General features: G+C 51.5%; 1 protein-coding gene across 15 annotated transcripts in view; it reads left to right on the forward strand.

The window, feature by feature from the left end:
- Positions 1-21,820, forward strand: part of DTNB (dystrobrevin beta) — a 118,816-nt gene that overhangs the window by 41,370 nt on the left and 55,626 nt on the right. For 12 of the 15 annotated variants that reach the window (XR_014851193.1, XR_014851194.1, XM_085057279.1 and 9 more), the window contains 4 exons: positions 4,788-4,865; positions 13,088-13,183; positions 18,815-18,902; positions 21,579-21,664. Coding sequence is in view for 13 of the 15 variants with exons in the window: in XM_085057279.1 (XP_084913405.1) it covers positions 4,788-4,865; positions 13,088-13,183; positions 18,815-18,902; positions 21,579-21,664 (348 nt within the window). In the remaining 2 variants the exon portion in view is untranslated. The remainder of the gene's footprint in view (positions 1-4,787; positions 4,866-13,087; positions 13,184-18,814; positions 18,903-21,578; positions 21,665-21,820) is intronic. The other 3 variants (XM_085057288.1, XM_085057289.1, XM_085057290.1) reach the window with 2 other exon arrangements.

Consider the following 21,820-nt stretch of genomic DNA (forward strand, 5'->3'; position numbering starts at 1 on the left):
AACACGTTGGAAATGCTTCCCTTTGGCAAACATTCAGGCTGCTATTTTTGGATTAGACGGTTTTTAACCTACATTGTTGGTGGATTAGAAGTTGTTTGTGATTTTTCTCTGCCTGCCTTTGTCGGGGTGGCTTTGGGTTGGTTTGCTCTGAGTGGCAGCAGGAGCAGCAGGCATTTCTCATGCCCTGTTGAACAGTCTTAAGTGCAGGAATGGATTGTTTTCTACTGTTGAACAAAGCAGGAGTCAATCTGCCAGATTTCCTTATTTTCATCTTGCTTTTCCTGGAAGTTGCTCCCACGATTTGCACTGGGATGAGGTGATGAGATCCACATTAGTACCACACTTGTATTTATTCCCTTTTTCTAGGGGAAAAGGTTGCTGGCTCAGCATCCCCACGGCTGGGTTTGCCCTTGCTGCTCTCATTGCAGGAATGTTGGATGCTATTTTTAAACAATCCCTGATTTTTCCCTACAAATGCCCTGTCAGGAAGCAGTGAGTTCCAGGGAGGAGCTGCTGGCAGGTGTTTGTGCTTGGAACTGCAGAGAGGCTGAGCAGGGAAGTGGTCATTGCCACCTCATTCCAGCTGCAATCCAGGAATTCTTTGGGAATATTCAGTCAATCCCTCACTGTGGTGTTTGAACCAGAACTCCTGGAGGAGCTGAAGGAGCAGGTGAGGCCTGCAGGGGTTTTGTCCCCTGCCTCCCAGGGACACCACAAACACCTTTCCCTTCTCAAGTTCATTCCATTTGCAGAATTAATTGGTTTGCACAGCCTGGAAATCCAGGTTACCCCGATTTTGGGATTGTTCCTGGCTCAGAAAAGAAACAGAGGAAGTCCCAGCAGCCCAGAGCTGCTCTGTGCTGCACTTTGAGCAGATTCTCTTTATTGGACAGGAGAAAGGAGAGGTAACAATTTCCCCCTTTTTGCTGGAGGTTTTTTGAGGGTTTTATTGGGGATTTTTTGGGGATTTCAGAGGTAATTTCTGAGCTCAATGCGTGTTCTCACTGTGGCAAAGCCTTTTGCTCTCAGGGTTTCCTGATGGAGGAAGTAAGAGAGGAGGAAACAGAGGAAGACTTGAAATTCTCTGTGCAAAGGAAAGAGGTGATTTCTTATTTCTTAATCCAGGCTGTGGGATTTCCTGTGGAGAGGCTGCTTGGGAGTTTTCCCCTCGTGTTTTTGGGCAAAAGAGCTCCAAGCACCACCTGTGTAGTGTTCCCACAGTTATTTCCTAACTCCAAGTTCATGGAGTAGCTCTTCACAGATATTTGACCTCAGCCACAAGGACAGCAGAGATCAGAAGATTTCTTTGCATTACAGCCTGTGCAAAGTGGAAAATCCCAACAGAAAGTCAGGTGTTTTATAAAAGAGTTTTTAAAAGATTCCAGTTAAGAGCTCACCAGCCCTGGCAGCTGTTCTGGGCTTTGCTGCACTTCCCTCATTTCCCTTCCTGCTCTCTGGGTTTGGTTTTGTCTTTGCTTGTTCACTGTGCTTTGGTTTTATTGGAAATAAATCCAATTTGTGTGGAGGTTGCCATCAAAGCACCACATAATTGGCTGCTAAAGAGGAGGTTTGGGATTACAGTTCTGCCAGTGAAAAGAATATTTTTCCAGCTTTTAGCCATTCCTCTGCCTCTTGCCTGAACCATCCCTGCTTTTCAGCCTCCCTGTGGAATTGCAGCTCCTGAAATGGACTGGGATCACATTGGTGCTGGGGAGAGCTGAGCACACAGCACCCCAAATTCTCCAGGTTGGCTCAGGGCTGTTCTCTGGGGTTCCAGCATCACCCCAGGGCTGTTCTCCAGCTCCAGCCATGGCCCTGGGCAGTCATTTTATCTGAGATTCATGGGATGTCCTGAGTGGGAAGAGATCCACAGGGATCCTCAGTCCAGGTGGACATCCCAACAATCCACCCTGTGCATCCCTTGGTCTGTTTTCCCAGGATGAATCCAATTTGTGTCCTTGCTTTGTTCATTCTTTGGGAAAGGCTTATCCCACCCCCACCTCTCCCCTTTCTGGTGTGAGCTTTATTGTTCATTATCAGCTCTTGCATTTTCCAGTCTGTTTTTCCCTTCCTTGCCTCGGTGCCTCCCAAGGAACAGGGTGTTGATCCTTATCCTCCACCCTCGGGAGGAGGGAGAGGCAGCAGAGATGCTGCTTTAGATTGGAATAATAAATCCAGAGCTGTGGTTATGGGTTTGTTATATAATATCCAAGCACAAAAGAAGCTGCTCCTTCATTTCCACCTCCTTTGTGATCCCTTCTGAGTGCATGGAGGGATTGGATGGGATTGGATTGTTTCTGGGGTAGTTTGGGGAGGTGGTGGAGTTTCCATCCTCGGGGATGGGAGAATCCTGTTGGACATCCTGCTCTGGCTTGGCCAGGGAGGGTGGATGAGGTGCACTCCAGAGGTTCCTCCCAGCCTCGAGGATCCCATCACCTGAAATTCCCAACAAGAAGCTGCAGAAATTCCAAAATCATCGTTTCCATTGTGGTTTTGTGCTCCCTGTGTGAGGTGGGGCTGAGCAAACCCCATCCTTGGCACATTCCTGGTGGGCAGCTCTGTATCCATGGGAAAAGAGGCTGCAGGATCCAGGGAATGAGGCCTCGATGGCTCTGCTGCCAGGGATTTTTGGGATGTCTGTTTGCCAGGGCAGCACTCAGCTCTGAGCTGTGCCATCCACACTGGGAATCCTTCCTGCCTTCCAGGATGGAATTCTCACCTGAATGCTCCCTGGAGTCATTCCTGCCTCCTGTGGCTCCCAAACTGCTGCCAGGGATTGCTTGGGAAAGGAATTGTTGGACAGGAATCTGTGCTGGAGCCTGCTGACCCTTCCATGCCTCTGGGGTTCCTGGGGAGGCCATCAAGGCACAAAAATGCCTCTTCAGTAGATGAATCCAGAAGATTTTGGATTTAAATATTCAATTAAATAGTGAAAAGCTGATTTTAATATTTTTTGGTGTTTCCAGGCTGTTTTTCAATGACTCAGGAGTGTCTCAGGTGGGCAAACCCAGTCATGTCCCTTTGGCATGTCCCTTTCAAGGCAGTTTTGGGGAGCTGGGGCTGAGCTGTGCTGCAGGCTGAGCTCACAAAACAATCCCTTCTCCTCCAGGGCTCCTGTGTGTTTTGATTCCATGAATAATTCAGTTTTTATCCTCGTGGTTTCCCGAGCCAGGCACGTTTCTGTCCTGTTGTTCCAGCAAACACAGGGCCATCCTGACAGGTGTTTTCCAAAGATATTCCCTAAAAACAGATCAATGGAATCCTCAAGAAATCCTCAGGCCTGGGAAAGGCGTTGTTGGATGTAGTGAGAATGTGGAATCACAGAATTGTTTCAGTTGGAAAAGATCTCTGAGTTATTCAAGTCCAACCTTTGGTGTTCACCTTGGAATCTTTTATCCAGATGTTCCTGAGTTTTTTCCTTTGTTTTTATCCCTGTTAGTAAGGATTGAGCTGGAAAACTGGGAGCACCCTGGTGGTTACAGAACCATGTGGAAACGTGCAATAATTACACTAAAACCAGATTTCAAATGGGGAATTAACACCCATTGTCTCGTTAAAAAGAGTCATAAAAAACACTGAGGAGGTGTTTGTGTGTTTAGGGAAATCATGGATCTCTCCCAAAGGAAAATCCCAGCTCTTGCCCTCCAAAATGGGGCTGGAAAATACCATTTGGGCTGCAAAAGCTGCTGCTCTGGCAGGTGTTTGTCTCAGAGCCACACTGGGCAGTGCAGGGCAGGGAATGTTTGGGAGACAAGGAGGGTTTGGCCATGGAGATGGGAATGGAGAATTCCTGGTGCTCAGCCAGGGAGAAGTAACTCGGAGCTGAAGGGGAGGGAGAGTTCTGTTAATGAGCTGCTCATGGCCATGGATGGAATTCCAAAATTCCACTGCTGGACTGCAGGGAGTTCCTTGTCCAGAGGAGCAGGGAATGTCTCACAGCCACATCATCTCTGGGTGAAATATCTGTTTGGAGGAGCATTAAATGCACATTTGTGGTTATTTCAGGGCAAATCTGCCCTGAGTGAGGATGGGAAGTGCTTTTCCCTCAAATGCTGCCTGGAGAAGGAGGCAGCAGTTCCTGGGGGGAATTTGGGCTGTGATTTGAGGTGTTTCACATCCAGGGAATTTCTCTCCGTGCTTGGTTGATTCCCTCATTCCTGGGCTGTGGGGTGGAATAAGGTGGGAATGAGGAGTCTGAGGACATTCCTGGTGTCTGAGGGAGGAGCAGGATTTGTGGGAATGTTGGGAAACAAAGGCTGGGAATGGCAAACCCTGTGTGCCACACAGTGCTGGAGCTGCCAGGGAGGAATTCCAGGATTCACTGGAAGGACAGGGATGGATGGGATATTGGGAAGGAATTCCTGGCTGGGATTTATGGGATCCATCCATTCCTTTAGTCCAGCTGCCTCACTAAAATAGTTGGAATAGTTGGAATAAAAAGGCCAAGCTCCTCAGGAGTTGGGTGAAGCAATTCCTGGTGCTGCTCCTGACCTGACACAGGACACAGGGATGAGCTTTTCCCAAGTGCTGGGTTGTTTCCTTGTTGTTTTTCCTTCTCTCTAACAGTATCCTGTTTATCCTGGATTTATTCCCTGATTTCCCTGCTCTCTAACAGGCTCCCAGTTTCTCCTGCATTTATTCCCTGATTTCCCTGCTCTCTAACAGGATCATCCCAGTTTCTCCTGGATTTATTCCCTGATTTCCCTGCTCTCTAACAGGATCCCAGTTTCTCCTGGATTTATTCCCTGATTTCCCTGCTCTCTAACAGGCTCCTGTTTCTCTTCCAGCCCCCCCAGGCCCGTGGCTAACATGAACGAGGCCATGGTGACCCACGTGTCCTCCGGAGCTCCCACGCCAACCAAAAGGTACAGGAGCCTCAGGCTCGGGGTTGTTCCTGGGGAAATGATGGAATATTCATGGAATTCTCATGGTTTAGCTCTGCTGAGAACCCCAAATCCCCCTGGCCCTGCAGAGCAGGGTGCAGCTCTCCTGAGGGAAGATCCTTGGCAGGAATCCTTCTGTTCTCTCCAAAGAGTGATTTTGGTTTGTCGAGTTGATGTTGTTACCTGAGGAAACACCCGAAGAGGTTTTGGCTTTTCCTTGTGACTGGAATGCTGGAATTCCTTCCTGAGCTGGGAGAGGCTGGTTTGTGTCCTGGGCTGCTCCTGTGGCCTGCAGGGCTGCTGTTCTGCTGTCACCTCTGATGGTCACACATTCTCCACCTCATCTCAGAGATGTTTGGGGTTGGATTTACAGTGAGCTCTGTAATTCAGTGTAATTCAGTGTAATTCACACATTCTGAGTGTGAATCCTGCTCTGGATTGGGGCTGTCAGTGCACAAGGAACCCCTGAATGGTGACTTTCCTGCCCTGCTGAGGTGGCTCAGGGGGAGCAGTGAGGTGCAGGCTGTGCTTGGCAGAGCTGGGGATGAATAAATCGAATATAGGATGAATAAATAGAATATAGGATGAATAAATTCCTGCAGGGAATGAGGAGCTGAAATGGCTCAGTTTCAGTGGCCAGGGGTGCTCCAGAGGCAAGGCAGAGCCCACATCCCCAGCAGCTCCAGGCAGAACTGAGATCCATGGATTTTCCTTCTGCTTCCCTTGACAAAACAAGTCACCTCTGTGGGTTCAGAGTGCCTGGACTGAAATTCTCCCCAAAACTGCCTGTAAATCCTTCTGTGGGGTTTCTGCCATCACTGCTCTGTGGGCATCTCTGGCTCTGGGGATCTCAGGATGCACCTGGACAAGGAATCAAAGATTTCCTATCCTGCCTTTGCCAGGAAAGGTGGGAACAGACAATCCTGGGATTGTCTGCCAGCCTGGGCTGTTCTGGTTGATCCAGGAGGAATTTCCCCATGGAAAGGGTGGTCAGGGATTGGCAGGAGCTGCCCAGGGGGGTTTGGAGTTTCCATCCCTGGAGGTGTCCAAGGAATTCCTGGCTGTGACACTCAGTGCTCTCAGTGCTCTCAGTGCACTCAGGACAGGGTGGGCATCAGGCACAGTTTGGAGTTGATCTTGGAGGGATTTTCCAGCCTCAGGGATCCTGGGATTTCAGGATTCTGGCTGCTGAGGGTGCTCTGCACTCCTGTCTGTGGCATTTCCAGCCTCAGTCACTCCCTCTCACCCTCTGTGGCCCCAGAGCAGGTGGGAGCAGCCCTGGGGACTCAGGAGGAGCACAGAAATTCCAATCCTTGGCTCCTGCCTCAGCTTGAAGAGTCTCTGTGAGTCTCAGCATGTCCCCACCCGTTTTTGGGATCATCTTTCCCAGGGTTTTGAGCAGAGCCTGGAGAGATGGGAGCACTGCTGGGTCATCCATCACCCACCCTGTCAGCAGGAGCAGCACTGCTTTGTCTGCTTGGATTTCCTTCCTCCAACCTGCAGAACATGCAGCTGGCAGCTCTTGATGACAGAGTGAGGTGAGGGAGGAGAAAGGGGCTTTTCCCCCTCGGAAATTCAGTGTATTCCTGTTTTGTCAGCTCCATCTGCCTGATTACAGTGCTTCCCCAAGATTTACTGCAGCTTCTCTTGCCCCAGGCCAAGGCTCATCACTGGGTGAAAGGAAGGAGCTCATTTCATTTCCCCTGCTGGAGGCTCTGGCACATCCTGGCAGCTGGAATGGCAGCTGGAGGGGCTGCTCTGGGGAGCAGGAGGGCTTGGGAGCTGCAATTCAATGGCTGGAGCTGCTCAAAGTGGCCACTTGTCCCTGGGCTCCTCTGGGAAAGCCAGCTTTGTTCCTAAAAATACAATATATAATTTATTACATATTTATATATAATATATATAATATAGTTTTTATATTAAATATATGATACATATGATATTTATACCGTAAGAAATGATGGCTGAAAATGCAGAAAGTTGCATTTTTGCCTGTGAGGGACACAGAATTCATGGTGAGGACTGGCAGGGTTGGGCTCAACCCATCCCTGAGTGTCCTCAGTGCTGGAAAACACTGCAGAGGCATCAGCAAAGCACAGCAGAGCTTTGAGATCTCCTGTGATTTACAGTGGGAGCCAAAGGTCCTCTCCTTCCTAAATCTCCATTCTGAAGAGCATTTTGGGTTGTTTATTCCTTCATCAAATGTCCTTCCCTTGTGCTGTGAGATTCCAGGTCCCACCAGGACACTCAGGCAAGGGGAAGAGTTTTCCTTGTGCTTTGCTTTCTTTCCCCAAAATCAGAGCAAATATGGATCAAAGTGTTTGAAGGCAGTTTGGGGGGAAGAGTAAATGGACATCTGGAGGGGAATTTGTAGGAGAAGAAAACTGCAGAGGAGAATCCAGGGAGAGCTCAGAGCTTCTCCAGTGCCTAAAGAGCTTCAGGAGAGCTGGAGAGGGACTGGGGACAAGGGCTGGAGGGACAGGACACAGGGAATGGCTTCCCACTGGGAAATGGGAGATTGAAATGGGATTTTGGGCAGGAATGAGGGTGGGGAGGGGCTGGGATGGAATTCCCAGAGAAGCTGTGGCTGTCCCTGGATCCCTGCAGTGTCCCAGGCCAGGCTGGACAGGGTTTGGAGCAACCTGGGACAGTGGAAATGTCCCTGCCATGGCAGAGGTGGCACTGGATGAGCTTTGAGTTCCTTTCCCACCCAAACCAGTGTGAAATTCCATGATTCTCTGGGTGGTTTCAGCCATTCCTTGCCCCATGGAGCCCCAGGGACAGCAGGACAGGACAGCAGGACAGGACAGGACAGCAGGACAGGACAGGACAATCCCAGCTGCTCTGGCACTCCTGGGATGCTCTGAACACAGCCATTCATCAGCACAGAAAGCTCTTTGTGTGATTTCCCTGCTGTTAAAAACATGAAAATAACCTCCCTTTGACAAGTGTTTTTTCGGAGCAATAAGCCTGAGCTGAAAGAAGAGGATTTTAATGCCTGAATTCACTTTTTCTTGTGACCTAAAAAGCCCAAAACAAGCAAAGCAAAGGAGTCCTTCCCAGTCTCCTGTTCAGTGTCTCTGTCACTTCCAGCCTCCTCATCCTCAGCTTCCAGGGGGAAAACATCCAGAGGGGCTCAGAGCTCAGATCCACCCTGGCAGAGCTCTGTGCCATCCCAAAGTGCTGCAGACAGAATGGGGTCAGAGAAAGGATTTCCTTGCAGGAGCTGAGCTGGGGGAGCAGCAGAGCCACCTCAGCTGGGCTGTCCCCACCCTGGGCTGGGACAGGGCAGGTGTCACATCCCTGCAGGGGAAGAGTTTCCCAGCCCAGAGCTGAGGGATTCCCAGCTGGAGAGGTGAATTCCCAGCTTGGGGCAGAGGGGAGCTGGGAGTTGTGTTTGCAAAGGGGATATTGCAGTGCAGCTCTGATCCCAGAATTCCAGGATCAGTGGGGATGGAAAATCCCTCTGAGACCATCCAGTCTGACCTCATCCCCAGCCCAGAGCACTCAGTGCCACAGCCAGGAATTCCCTGGACACCTCCAGGGATGGAAACTCCAAACCTCCCTGGGCAGCTCCTGCCAAGGCCTGACCACCCTTTCCATGGAGAAATTCCTGCTGATGTCCAACCTGAGCCTGCCCTGGCACAGCCTGAGGCTGTTCCCTCTCATCCTGTCCCTGTTCCCTGGAGCACAGCCTGACCCCCCTGGCTGTCCCCTCCTGTCAGGAGCTGTGCAGAGCCACAAGGTCCCCCTGAGCCTCCTTTGCTCCAGGCTGAGCTCCTTTCCCAGCTCTTCCAGGGCCTTTCCCAGCTCTCCAGCCCCTCTGCCCCAGCCTGGAGCATTCCATGGGGCTGTGGTGACCCAACTACACCAAACCCCAATATTTCTGTGACCTTCAAAGCCAACGAGGCCTTCTGAACCAATGAGATGTTCTGTCTCCTCTGTAACACCAGGCCAAGCCCATTAAACCTTATTTGCTTTAGCTAATTTATTTTAAATCGCTTCAGGAATGGATTTTTTCCCTCCTGTTGTGGTCACTGTGCTCTGTTCTTGTCAGTAATTCTGTTCCCAGAGACAACTTGTCCCCAATTAGGGTAATTAGGTGTCTTTCCCTCTCAACACCTCACCCTGGTTTGTTCCCTCAGCAGCTGAGCTCAGGCTGTGCTTTGGAGAATCTTTTACCTCCAGGAAAGAGCTGAATGTAGTGAATTCCAGTTCTGTTCAGGAGGATCCAGGGAGACCTCAGAGCCTGAAGGAGCTCCAGGAGAGCTGGAGAGGGACAAGGGATGGAGGGACAGGACACAGGGAATGGCTTCCCTGCCAGAGGGCAGAGATGGATGGGATATTGGGAAGGGATCCTTCCCTGGGAGGAAAAGGATGCCCAGAGAAGCTGTGCTGCCCCTGCATCCCTGGCAGTGTCCCAGACCAGGCTGGACAGGGCTGGGAGCATCCTGGGACAGTGGAAAATGTCCCTGTCCCTACCAGTGATGACCCTGGATGGCTTTGAGTTCCCTTCCCAGCCAAACCAGCCTGGAATTCCTTGGTTCTGTTAGTTATTAAAGCCAAGGAAGGTTTTAGGGTCAGGAGGTGACACTGGTGTCCCTCAGGCTCCATGGAATAAATCAATCCCTCTGCACCTGAGCAGGAGGGCAGGGAATAAAAACAGCTCCTCATCCCTGTGGAGAACAAACCATTTATTGCTTATTTCCTCATGGTTCTGGATTAGTTCTGACAAATACTTCTTGCAGTTGATCTCTTGGTAAAAATGCTCCAAACTGCAGCAGCTTGATTTTTGTGAGTCCTCCAAGCAAACCAAAGCATCCATCAGCTGCTGAGTCCCTGCTCTCCCTCAGGATGGAGGGGAATCACTGATTTTCCGTGGATTTCCCATGGATTTCCTATGGATTTCCCGTGGATTTCCCGTGGATTTCCCGTGGATTTCCTGTGGATTTCCCGTGGATTGGCTCAGAGCTGCTGCCTCAGCCCCAGCTGGTATTTCCAGCCAGCCAGCCCCGTGTGATTCTGAGCTGTGTGGGTGCAGCAGCAGCAGGAGAGCTGCAGGAAAGGGAGGAAAACATCAATATTTTGCTGGCAGAGGGAGCACATGGCAGGTGGGATCCCACGGGATCAACCCCCAGCTCAGCACTGCTCACTTCCTGCCTCTGATGGTGACACTGGGATGGTGACAGTGGGGGGCTGGCATTCTCCAGAGGGGCTCTGGGGGGACTTTGGGGCTTTTCCCAGAGCCTGGAGGGATCGCTGGAGGTGGTGGGGAGAGGGAGGGGAGGAGTCAGCCTTGGGGTGGGAGGGGCAGAGGCAGGGAGGTGGCAATTCCCAGGTGATCTCAGGTGATCCAGAGTGATTCCCAGGTGGTTCCCAGGTGATCCCAGGTGATCCATGGTGACTCCCAGCTAATCTCAGGTGATTCCCAGGTGATCCAGGGTGATTCCCAGGTGATTCCTTAGTGATTCCCAGGTGATCCCAGGTGATTTCCAGCCCAGCCTAGGTGATTTCCAGCTGATCTCAGGTGATCCAGGGTGATTCCCAGGTGATCCAGGGTGATGCCCAGCCCAGCCCAGGTGACTCCCAGCTGATCCCAGGTGATCCAAGGTGATTCCCAGGTGATCCAGGGTGATCCCAGATCAACCCAGGTGATCCCAGGTGATTCCTCAGTGATTCCCAGGTGATTCCAGGTGATCCCAGCCAGGTGAGCCCTGCCTCAGTGCTGTGGCTAACTCCATCCCCGTGCAGCAGCAGCAGCAGAGGCACAGCAGCACTGTGGTGTCCCTGAGGTGTTCCTGCTCCTCAGGAAGGTGCCAGGGGATGCTGCAGGGCACAGGGAAGCTGCAGGGACACAGGGATGCTGCAGGACACAGGGATGTTGCAGGACACAGGGATGCTGCAGGACACAGGGAAGCTGCAGGACACAGGGATGCTGCAGGACACAGGAGTGTTGCAGGACACAGGGAAGCTGCAGGACACAGGGAAGCTGCAGGACACAGGGAAGCTGCAGGACACAGGGAAGCTGCAGGACACACTGTTGTTTCCCATTTCCCACCATGACATCCATGCTGAAGCCTCAGGGCCTCACTGCAGGTTTGGGGTTTTCCTGCCCTTCCAGCTGCTGGCTGGAATTCCCAGAGGAGCTGTGGTGTCCCTGGATCCCTGGCAGTGCCCAAGGCCAGGCTGGGGGGGGTTTGGAGCAGCCTGGGACAGTGCAAGGTGTCCCTGAGCATGGGACAGTGACAGGGGGTGGTTTTGAAGGTCCCTGCTGACCCCAAATGTTCTATGACTCCTGAATGTCTGGAGGCAGCTGAGGGATGCTCTGGAGGGGGTTGGGCACTCCCAGGCATCGAGAAACAGGAAAGGAAAAGCAGATCCAGGCTGGGAAGTGTCCAACCTCACGTTAATTTAATAGAACTTTTATTTCCCTTCCCAAGCCCAGGAATGCTGCTGATTATTGCAGCTATTGCCCTTCATTTCTGATGGATTTTTAATGAGCCCTTGTGATGAGTTAGAAGGGAATGTGGGAACCTGTTGTGGCCACAGCTACAGAACACTCCCAAAATGAAGCTTTTCAGCATTTGCTCAAAGATTCCTTGAATTTCAGTGGTGAATTTCGGTGATGAATTTCAGTCTCCTCCTCACACCCCCTGATTCCACAGGCTGCTCCTTGCCCGGGGGCTCCATGTAAAATTCCTTTTTACCTCATTTTCACAAGGTCTGGCTCTGCCTCTGACGTGTTCCTGCACATAACTCAGGAGAAAAGGGTTTGTGTGTCTAAAAAAAGGGGATTGTTTGCCTCAGTCTCTCCAGGGGAAAGCAATAAATGCCCTGTTTAGAAAAACTCCTGAAGGAGAAACTTGCTGGGCGTGGGAAGGAGGAGCTGACTGCAGGTGATGGAGGGAGGGAGCAGCTGGAATATCCACCAGGAGTGACAAATGGAATTGTGCTACACTAACAGTGATGTCTGCCCAGGAGACATTGCCCAGGTGATGGTTTGGTTTGATCCCACAGTGCTCAGGAATTTCCACCTCCCAGGGGAGATTCTCCTCTGCCTGTGGTACACAAACCACCCCCTGGATCTGGAATGCAGCAGAGCTGACTGGCTGTGTCTCCCTGTGGCTGGAGAAGGGAAGGTTGTGCTTTGTGTGCAGCGGCTGGGCTAAAAAAAGAACAATTCTGCTGCATTTTCCTGGGGTTTGCTCCATTCCCTGACACCCTGCTGCACAAACCAGCACCTGGCAACTGGATAGCACAGAAAAACAGTCATTTATTGCTTATTTAGTCATGCTTCTGGATTAGTTCTGACAAATATTTCTTGCAATCGATCTCCAAACTGCAGCAGCTTTATTTCTGTGAGTCCTCCAAGCAAACAAAAGCATCCATCAGCTGCTGAGTCCCTGGCAGAGGCAGTGCTGGAGACAAACCCCTCATCTGTCAGATGCCATCACTTCCCTCCTGCTTTGGCTGGTTTTTGGGGCTTTGGGGGCTCTTTGCCCACAGGAAGGTTTGGGTTGTTTACAGACAGAGCTGTCAGCCTTGGCAGGAGCTGCCCAGGAGGTTTGGAGTTTCCATCCCTGAGGTGTCCAGGGAATTCCTGGCTGTGGCACTGAGTGCTCTGGGCTGGGGATGAGGTGGGCATCAGGCACAGGTTGGATTCCATGGTCCTGGAGGGATTTTCCAGCCTCAGGGATTCTGGGATTTTGGGATTCCAAGAACAGGGAATGCTGTTGGGGTTGGATTCTCTCATTCCTAGCCTTGCTGGCTCTGGCTGTGACTTCCTTAAAGATCAAGGATCCTGCTGGGAATTCCAGGAGCTCCATAGCTGGACTCATGGAATATTTATAGAATTCCAGAATCCCTCAGGCTGGAAAATCCCTCCAAGGTCATTCAGTCCAAGCTGTGCCAAATCCCACCTTGTCCCCAGCCCAGAGCACTGAGTGCCACATCCAGGAATTCCTTGGACACCCCAGGGATGAAACTCCAAACCTCCCATCCTGCCAGTGCTCAGATGTGCCTCAGTTTCCCCCTGAGCTGTTTGCCCCTGAGCATCAGCAGTGTCCTCATGTGACTCACACAAACCACTGACATTCTGAATGTCCCCATGCTGGTTTTGGTTTGTCCCCTTGGTTCAGTGCCCATGGCTCATCCCTGCTCTCATTCATGTTGTTTTTTATGTTGTTTGCTCCCTCCCCTGCCAGGTGCCAGCAGAGCAGCCCTGACCCTGACCCTGACCCTGCCCACGAGGAGCACAGCCTGATTGCCAGCTTTGTGAGGCGCCTGCAGAGCAGGGCACGGTCAGTGCCACCACCCCAGGGGACACCCAGAGCCCTGGGGACACGCAGAGCCCTGGGGACAGTGGGCACAGGGAGGGGAGGGCAGCAGTGTGCCCTGGAACCTGCTGGATCCCATGGCCATCCCACCCTGGGCACCCCTGTTGGAGAATCCCTCACAGAAACCCTCTTCCCATTCATTAACCCTGTTTTAATTCATTCACTTTGCTCTCCATGACCATTCTGGACTCTCATCTCTCGCCAGCTGGATGCTAATTTCCCCCTGATTTTCCTCCCCAGGCAGCTCATGCCCAGCTCTGTGCTGTTCTTCTGAAGGAAGGAGGAGGATGAGGATGAAGAACTCATCCCTGCTCTTTCTTCTCCTCCCTTCTTTCTCTCCCCAGCCCCATCCTGGCTCTGCCTCTGCTGCAGGATCCTTCCAGCCCCTCCATGCAGCCATTTCTGGCTCTGCCTTTCCCAAAAAACCTCATTAACACTTTGAAGAATTAATTCCTTTTGTCTCAGCGTTGCTGTTTGTGCACATTTGTATTTCATGGCTCTGTCTGTGCAGGATTTCCCCTGGAGAAAGCTCTCCCATTTCATCCCAGGACACAGCCAGGGCTTTCAGTTTCAGCTTCAGCTCCACTCATGGACCCAACTGAGCTGTGGCTGTGCAGAGCCAGGGCTGGGCTGGGAAGGAGAGGCAGGGTTGGGATTTGGGGCTCTCTGTTGCTCCCTCTAGCCTCTCTCTCAGCCCCTGGACAGTGTTTTTAGAGCTCTATTTCCTCCCTCTGTCTCACAGAAACTGCTGTTCCATGCTGTGTGGATGAAGGGATCTCCTGGAAAGGCCAGCAGGGAATCACTGCTCTCACCTGCAGCAGCTCAGAGCCCAAAATACTTTCCACAGGACTGTAAAACCCAAGGAATTTCAGACTCACCTTCACTCAATTACTGCATTTGGACACACAGAGAAATCTCTCTCCAGAATGCATTCCAGGCTCCTTGGAGGGAATGTGACAGGCTGTGTGTGTGTCCCAGAATCCCAGAATCACTGCCAAGGTCATGGAGCCCCAGCTGTGCCCAGTGCCTTGTCCCCAGAGCTCTGAGTGCCACATCCTGGTGTCCCTGGGACACCTCAGCTCACAGGTGCCACCAGAGAGCCACTGGAGTGAAGCTTCCCAAGCCCTGCAGGCCTGTAAGGAAATCTCTCAGTGCTGTTGGCAGAGCAACAACAGCTCCTGGAGGAGCAGAGGAGGGAATTGTTTAAATCCTCATTGCATCAGGCACAGGAGTGTCTTCCAAGGCAGCACCAGAGGCTGGGGACATCTGTGCCCCTCTGTCACTTCTCTGGGTCTTCACCCTGGAAAATGTCACACAACAGCATCCTTTGGCAGCTTGGGGGATTCCAGTGGCTCCTGCCAGCCTGGGCCAAAGGCTCCTGGTCCTGGAACAGTCTGGAACATAGTCTGGAATAGTCTGGTCTGTCCTGTCCTATCCTATCCTATCCTATCCTGTCCTGTCCTGTCCTGTCCTGTCCCATCCACTTACAGAATCCCAGAGTGGTTTGGGTTGGAAGAGACCTCAAAGCCATCCCATTCCAGCCCTGCCATGGCAGGAACACCTCCCACTGTCCCAGGCTGATCCAAGTCCTGTCCAGCCTGGCCTTGGACATTGCCAGGGATCCAGGGCAGCCACAGCTTCTCTGGGAATTCCATCCCAGCCCCTCCCCACCCTCCCAGGGAGCAATTCCTCCCCAGTATCCCATCCATCCCTGCCTATCCCATCCACCCCTGCCTGATGGGAAGCCATCCCACAATCCATCTTCCTCTCTCTCGCCCATCCTGCTGCCAATCCCGTTGTCCCAGCTGGGATTTCTGTCAGGATTCCCCAGCAGGGCAAGGAGTCCCAGCTTTCCCTGTGGTGCAGGATGTGTTTCCATGATCCTCCAGGCAGGATCAGATCAGCTGGGCTGAGTTGTCCCTTTCCCTGTCACCTGCTGTGTGACTGGCTCGTGTCCTGTCCCGCTGGGCTGGGCTGGCTCAGGCTCTGCCCTGGCACAGACACCTCGTGATTCTTGGCTCACACTCATCCCAAGCCAACTCAATTTCCTCCTCTGGCTCCTCACCCTGTGCTGCTGCTGCTGCCAGGAGGGCAGAGCTGGTGCTCAGCCCTTTGCCATTCACACCTCCATGCCATCCCTCCCTGACTCCTGGCTGAGGCTTTGGTGGATTTGGGTCTCTCCCAGTGTCTCAGCACCCTGGGGCACTGTGGAGTCTCTGCCCATGGCAGGGCTGGAATGGGATGAGCTTTAGGGTCTTTTCCAACGCAAACCATCCTGCAGTTCCCTGTTCCATTCTCTGCCTGTGTCACCTGCATGTCACAAGCTGCAGCTCACAGGGATCAGAGGGATCAGAGGCAGAGCTGCTGGGCTGACTGAGTGCTGTGGGAGGAGCTCAGCGTTGGCAAAAGTCACCTGAGCAGTGTTTTTAGCACGGGGAAGGAATTCTGTGTGAGCTCTCTGAACTCTGCCATGTATTCTCCCCTCACCTCAGCTCCAGGTTTATTCTTCCCCTTTACTCCTTTCCTGTTCCTGACAGCTGTGAGTGTTCACTTGTAGAAGAGGAAGATCCAGGGAGAGCTCAGAGCCTCTTTCAGTGCCTAAAGGGGCTCCAGGAGAGCTGGAGAGGGACTGGGGACAAGGGATGGAGGGACAGGACACAGGGAATGGCTTCCCACTGCCAGAGGGCAGGGATGGATGGGATATTGGGAAGGAATTCCTGGCTGGGATGGAATTCCCAGAGAAGCTGTGGTGACCCTGGATCCCTGGAGTGTCCCAGGCCAGGCTGGACAGGGCTGGGAGCAGCCTGGCCATGACATGAGCTAGAACTCCTCTTCCTTGTCACCTGTGAAACATTTCCACAACAAACCCAAAGGGATTATTTTTTCCTCTATAAATTACAAGTTGTTTTCAAGAAAGCCAGAAATTGTCAATACTTATTTTGTAAATCACTCAGATGAGAAGAGGTGGCAGTTCCAGGAGTTGGGAGATAGCAGATAACAGAAAGGGTGGGAGGGAAAAACTCTTACAGACAGAACTGCAGAGCAAAGCTGCAGGAAAGCAACAAGGAGTTCAGAATGTGGGAAGGGGAAGGTTGTTGTCCTTTTAAAAAAAAAAAAGGACAATAAATCAGTGTGAAGGTGTCTGTGAAGCTCCTCAAACCTGCTGTGAAAGCTCTGGTTTGTCTTCTCTTAAATCTGTTTAACTCAGCTTTCTCCAGCTCCTGCCTTTGCTCTGTGCACTGGGATGTCTCCAGGACTGAATCCAGCCGAGCACAGTGCAATTCCTGCTGCAATTCCTGCTGCAATTCCTGCTGCAATTCCTGGTCATCCCAGCCCCACCTGTGTTCACTGTGTTTTTATTCCATCCCAGAACCACCTGGCCAGCTCCAGGGGCTGGGAGACTTGGAGTTGTTCAGTTTGGTGTTCCTGAAAAGAGATGAAATCTGCATTTCTAAATAACCACCTTGGCAGCATAGCTGGTGAACAAAGGAAATACAAATCCTTGGAATGAAGCTTGAGGGAATGCAAATTGTCTCCCGAGGTGGGGATTTGGGCTGGGAGTCATTTTTGTGGTGCCCCAGGAATGTGTCTGCTTTGATTTGCTGAATTTCCCTCACTGCCTGTGGATCCCATCAGGAACCTCAGGAATGGCACTGGGAAGCTCTGTGGCCTCAGGGAGCAAATTCCTCATTCCCACATTGTTGTTCCCATTAAATACCAGTTTGGGTTCCTCCACCTGACCCTTGAGGAGGGAGGAGGGATCTCTGCTCACCCCAGGGACAACCAGCAGCTCCCAAACCCAGCGCTGGGTGTTGAATTAAAAGTTGCTCTTGCAGTTGTCATTTCCTTCCCAGCTCCTCGAGGCACCAAATCCAGCCAGGAGTGGATCTCAGCATGGTCTGGTTTTGGTTAGAACAACCCAAAAATCCCCAAATCCAGCCAGGAGTGGATCTCAGCATGGTCTGGTTTTGGTTAGAGCAACCCAAAAATCCTCAAATTAATCTGGGAGTGGATCTCAGCACGGTCTGGTTTTGGTTAGAACAACCCAAAAATCCCCAAATCTAGCTGGGAATGGATCTCAGCAGAGTCTGGTTTTGGTTAGAACAACCCAAAAATCCTCAAATTCATCTGGGAATGGATCTCAGCACGGTCTGGTTTTGGTTAGAACAACCCAAAAATCCTCGCTAGTCCCCCAGAGTGGTTAGAGTTAAAAAGGGAATTATTTGGGGTAGCAGCACTGTATTAATTATGTCAGTAATTAACTGAGGTGAGGTGTGGTGTGAGATCTGAGTGAGACTCAACTGCTGCCTCCTCCCACCCTGCTCTGTCCTCTGCTTTTCCTGTCCCTCTGTGCCACCTCAGGCTTCTGTCACCACTGCTAGAATGCAATCAGTAGTGCAAAAAATGGGTTTTAACTCTCATTTCAGCAGCATTCCCAAGGCAGCTGCAGCCTGGGATCCTGGGCTGCTTGGGGAGCAGCTCATCCCTGCCAGGGCCTGGGTGTAAGTCAGGTGTAAATCAGGTGTAAGTCAGGTGTAATTTAGTGTAAGTCAGTGTAATTCAGGTGTAAATCAGGTGTAAATCAATGTAAGGCAGTGTAATTCGGGTGTAAGTTGGTGTAAGTCAGTGTAAATCAGGTGTAAATAAGGTGTAAGTCAGTGTAAATCTGGTGTAAGTCAGGTGTAAATCAGGTGTAAGTCAGGTGTAAATCAGTGTTAAGTCGGTGTAACTCAGGTGTAATTCAGTGTAAATAGGTGTAAGTCCGTGTGAGTCAGGTGTGTCAGTGTAAGTCAGGTATAAGTCAGTGTAATTCAGGTGTAAATCAGGTGTAAATCAATGTAAATCAGTGTAAGTTGGTGTAAATCCAGTGTAAGTCAGTGTAAATCAGGTGTAAATCCAGTGTAAGTCAGGCTGGCTCACTGAGTCCCCCTGCACTAACCCCACGGTTTGGGTGACAGAAGTTTCTCCCACAGGCCAGCAGGTCTCTCCCTCTCCCTCTCCCTCTCCCTCTCCCTCTCCCTCTCCCTCTCCCTCTCCCTCTCCCTCTCCCTCTCCCTCTCCCTCTCCCTCTCCCTCTCCCTGCCTTGGCTCCTCCTGCATTCCCAGACAAAGATTTCCTCCTCTGCCCTTCCTGACCTGCAGTGACCAGCAGGTTTGTCCTCAAGAGCCTCAGAAACAAATCCATCTGAGCCCAAACCAAACCATTTCCACATCACAGCTGGAATGGTGAATCCTGGAGGAAAAACTGCTTGGAAGGAAGTCTGGGGAGTGGAAGGAATGGCAAAGGGAATGGTGTGGATTATTTCCAGTGGGAATTTTGTGTGGATTATTTCCAGCGGGGCTCTCCTCTCTCCTCTCTGCTGTCCCTGTCCCTGAGTGTCCCAGAATGCAGAGCTCAGGTCTCTCCTCTCTGCTGTCACTGTCCCTGAGTGTCCCAGAATGCAGAGCTCAGGTCTCTCCTGTCCCTGTCCCTGTCCCTGGGTGTCCCAGCAGCAGAGCCCAGGTCTGTCCCTGTCCCTGGGTGTCCCAGCAGCAGAGCTCAGGTCTCTCCCCTCTCCTGTCCCTGTCCCCTGCTCACTGTGTTTGTCCCCGCAGTGTCCTGGACAGTCCCGGCCGGCTGGACGAGGAGCATCGCCTCATCGCCAGATACGCTGCGCGCTTGGCTGCTGAGGCCAGCAGTGCTGTAAGTGAGGAGCTCAGCTCTGAACCTCCCCAAATTATCCATTCCTGCTGCTCCAGAGCCTCAGGAGGCTGCTGGTTTCCCGGGAATCCTGCGCTGTTGGGAACGGGAAAGGGAGAAGGTGGTGGGAAATGAGTTTGGGGGAAACAGATTAGTCCTGCTAAGGGTGGAGCAGAGAGAGATGTGGATAGCTGAGGGAAACATCATGGAGAGAGCTGGGAGGTGGAGTTACTCCAGAGGGAAAGGAAGGAAGGGAGGGAGGAAAAGGAGGAAGGAAAAGGAGGAAGGAAAGAAGGAATGAAAAGGAAAGGAAGGAAGGTTTGTGTTTGCAGTTCCTGATAGAAGAAAATAAGGGAAACACAACCATGTTGCCAGCTGGTAAAAATCAGTGCTGCTCTGACAGCAAATGGCTGCAGGAGCACCATAAGGATTTGCTGAAATTCCCTGGAATGTTTGCAGGCTGGCTGGATGGATGAACTCCTCTCTTTGCTGGTTTATCCATAGGGAAGGAAAGGAGAGTTTGCAGGAAGCATCTCCCACATTCCTGAATTTCCCTCAGGGCGTGTTTAGCCAATGACCTACCTTTGGCAGAGGATGTGAGCAGATATTGGGGTAAAACTTGAATAAAACCAGAATTATACTGCTGAAACACTTTCAAGTGTCAGTGCCCACTCCCTCTGTGCAGTTCATGTCCAAAGTCATTTGGTTCACCAGGAATCTTGAAATATTGAGAGGACACAGTGCCAAGTTTGAGGTTCAGATGGAAAAGGAGGAAATTTCCATGTCATCCTGTAACATCCCAGCTGGTGAGACAGTAAGTGCTGAGTCACTGTCACGCTGGAAGGTGCTGGAAGAACTCTTAATCATGACTTGACTTCTGGTAGAGACAAAGTGCTTTGGAAGCTTCAGGAGTCACAGGTTGGGGCTGAGAGGACTGAGCTGTTAAAAACCCACAAATCACCCCAACCTGTCGTGTGGCCTTGGCAGGGTGAGAAGTGGAGCAATGCTTTGGGTGTCCAGGGAGCAGAATTTGAGTTTGCTGAGGCTCCTCAAGGAGCTGTGAGAGATTCCTGCTCTCCTTTCCTAAATCCCATCCTGGAGCAGTGCCAGGGACTGATGTGGGGCAGAGAGAGGGAAAGGGGAACAGTGCTGTGTCCGTGGGGATATTAAGAAATAAAGAATTTTATATAAAGACAAAACCTTGGAGCTGTTCCTGCAGGGCTGCTGCTGGACAAATGTCCCTCCTGGTGTGAGTGACACACCTGGGGACATCCCTGGGGAAATCCCTTGGCTTCAGGGCTGCCTGGGACAGAAATGTGAGGCTGATCTGGGAATTCATCCTTGGAATCCAGGAGTTCATCCTTGGAATTCAGGGCTGCTGCTTCCTGAGGGAGAGGAGAGGAGAGGAGAGGAGAGGAGAGGAGAGGAGAGGAGAGGAGAGGAGAGGAGAGGAGAGGAGAGGGAAAGGCAGGAGGGCACCATGGGCAGAGTGAGGAAATCAACAGAGAACAAAATCCAAACTTGGATTAAATCACAGCTTTCAGGATCACAGCTTCATCTGTTTGTCTCCCTCTGCTGCTCTGCTCACACTGTCAGCCTGAGGTGAGGAATAATCTCCCATTTCCCATCAAGTGTCAGGCAGGGATGGCACAGATCTGCTTCCCCTTCAGAATCCCTTCCAGATCCATGCCAGATCCCCCGTTATTAATTATTTAATACAGTGTTTAAATAAAGACTGAGTGATTCAGCTCTCCTGTTAGGTAAATCTGAAATTGATTCTTGGATCATTTCTCCTCCTCCTCAATAAAGCAGGTAAATGAGCCATTTTTGTCTTTGGGGTTTTTTTTAGTATTTTTGGCTGACATTGTTGACTCCACGAGGTGTTTATAGTAAAGCCCCTTGTAGGAGTGGAGTAGAGGGGATTCATCCCTGGACATTCAAGGGACACCTCACACTTTATCCCATGGCCATTGTCACCTCCCACCATCCCAGTGCTCCAAGCCCCATCCAGCCTGGCCTTGGACATTTCCAGGAATATTTGGCATCCCTTTTGCAAACGTTCAGCCTGAGCCTTTGAGATTTAAGAACCTGGAAGGTTTAGGCATTGCTGGAGAATCCACAGCCAGAATAATTTTTTCAGGACTTGTGTAGCTTTGAGAAGACTTTGGGGAGATGTTTTTGTGTATCCATGGGTGATGTTTGCAGTTTTCCCTGGCACAGTGGCTGTTCCACCCCTGGCAGTGTCCAGGGCCAGGCTGGCTGGGGTTTGGAGCACCCTGGGATGGTGGGAAGTGTTCCTGTGCATGGCAGGGCTGAGGTGAGCTAAAGAGTGAGTTATCCCTCAGTGCTGCACCAGAGGAGTTAATTAGAAAAGGAATGAAAAGAAAAAGAGTGGAGCTGTTCCCAGCAAGACCCCATTGGTGCTGGGGTGGATTGTTTCCTGAAGGGCTTCAAAGTGTGGCTAGTGAAATTGCTGCTGTGGCCAGTGAGGATGGGATGGAGTCAGCTCTGTGTGAGGATGGGATGAGCTCTGTGTGAGGATGGAGTGAGCTCTGTGTGAGGATGGGATGGAATGAGCTCCATGTGAGGATGGAATGGGATGAGCTCTGTGTGAGGATGCAATGAGCTCCCTGTGAGGATGAGATGCGATGAGCTCTGGGTGATTCTCTCTCTCCCCAGCCTCGCCCTCCAGCTGACCTCTCCTTCAGCTTCGATGCCAACAAGCAGCAGCGGCAGCTGATAGCAGAGCTGGAGAACAAGAACAGGTACAGCCCTGGGTGGGGTTTGTCACTCTCTGCACCTCCCTGAGGGGTGCCTGTGGGCAGTGAGGTTTGGGGGTTTGGTCTTTTTCTTTCTCTGACAGACCAAGAGGACACAGTTAATGGGAAGTTCAGTTTTTTACTGAAAGAGTGGCAAAGTTC

The sequence above is a fragment of the Lichenostomus cassidix genome, chromosome 3 (genome assembly GCF_008360975.1).
Source record: "Lichenostomus cassidix isolate B80296 chromosome 3, HeHo_3.0, whole genome shotgun sequence".
In the NCBI taxonomy this organism is placed as follows: domain Eukaryota; kingdom Metazoa; phylum Chordata; class Aves; order Passeriformes; family Meliphagidae; genus Lichenostomus; species Lichenostomus cassidix.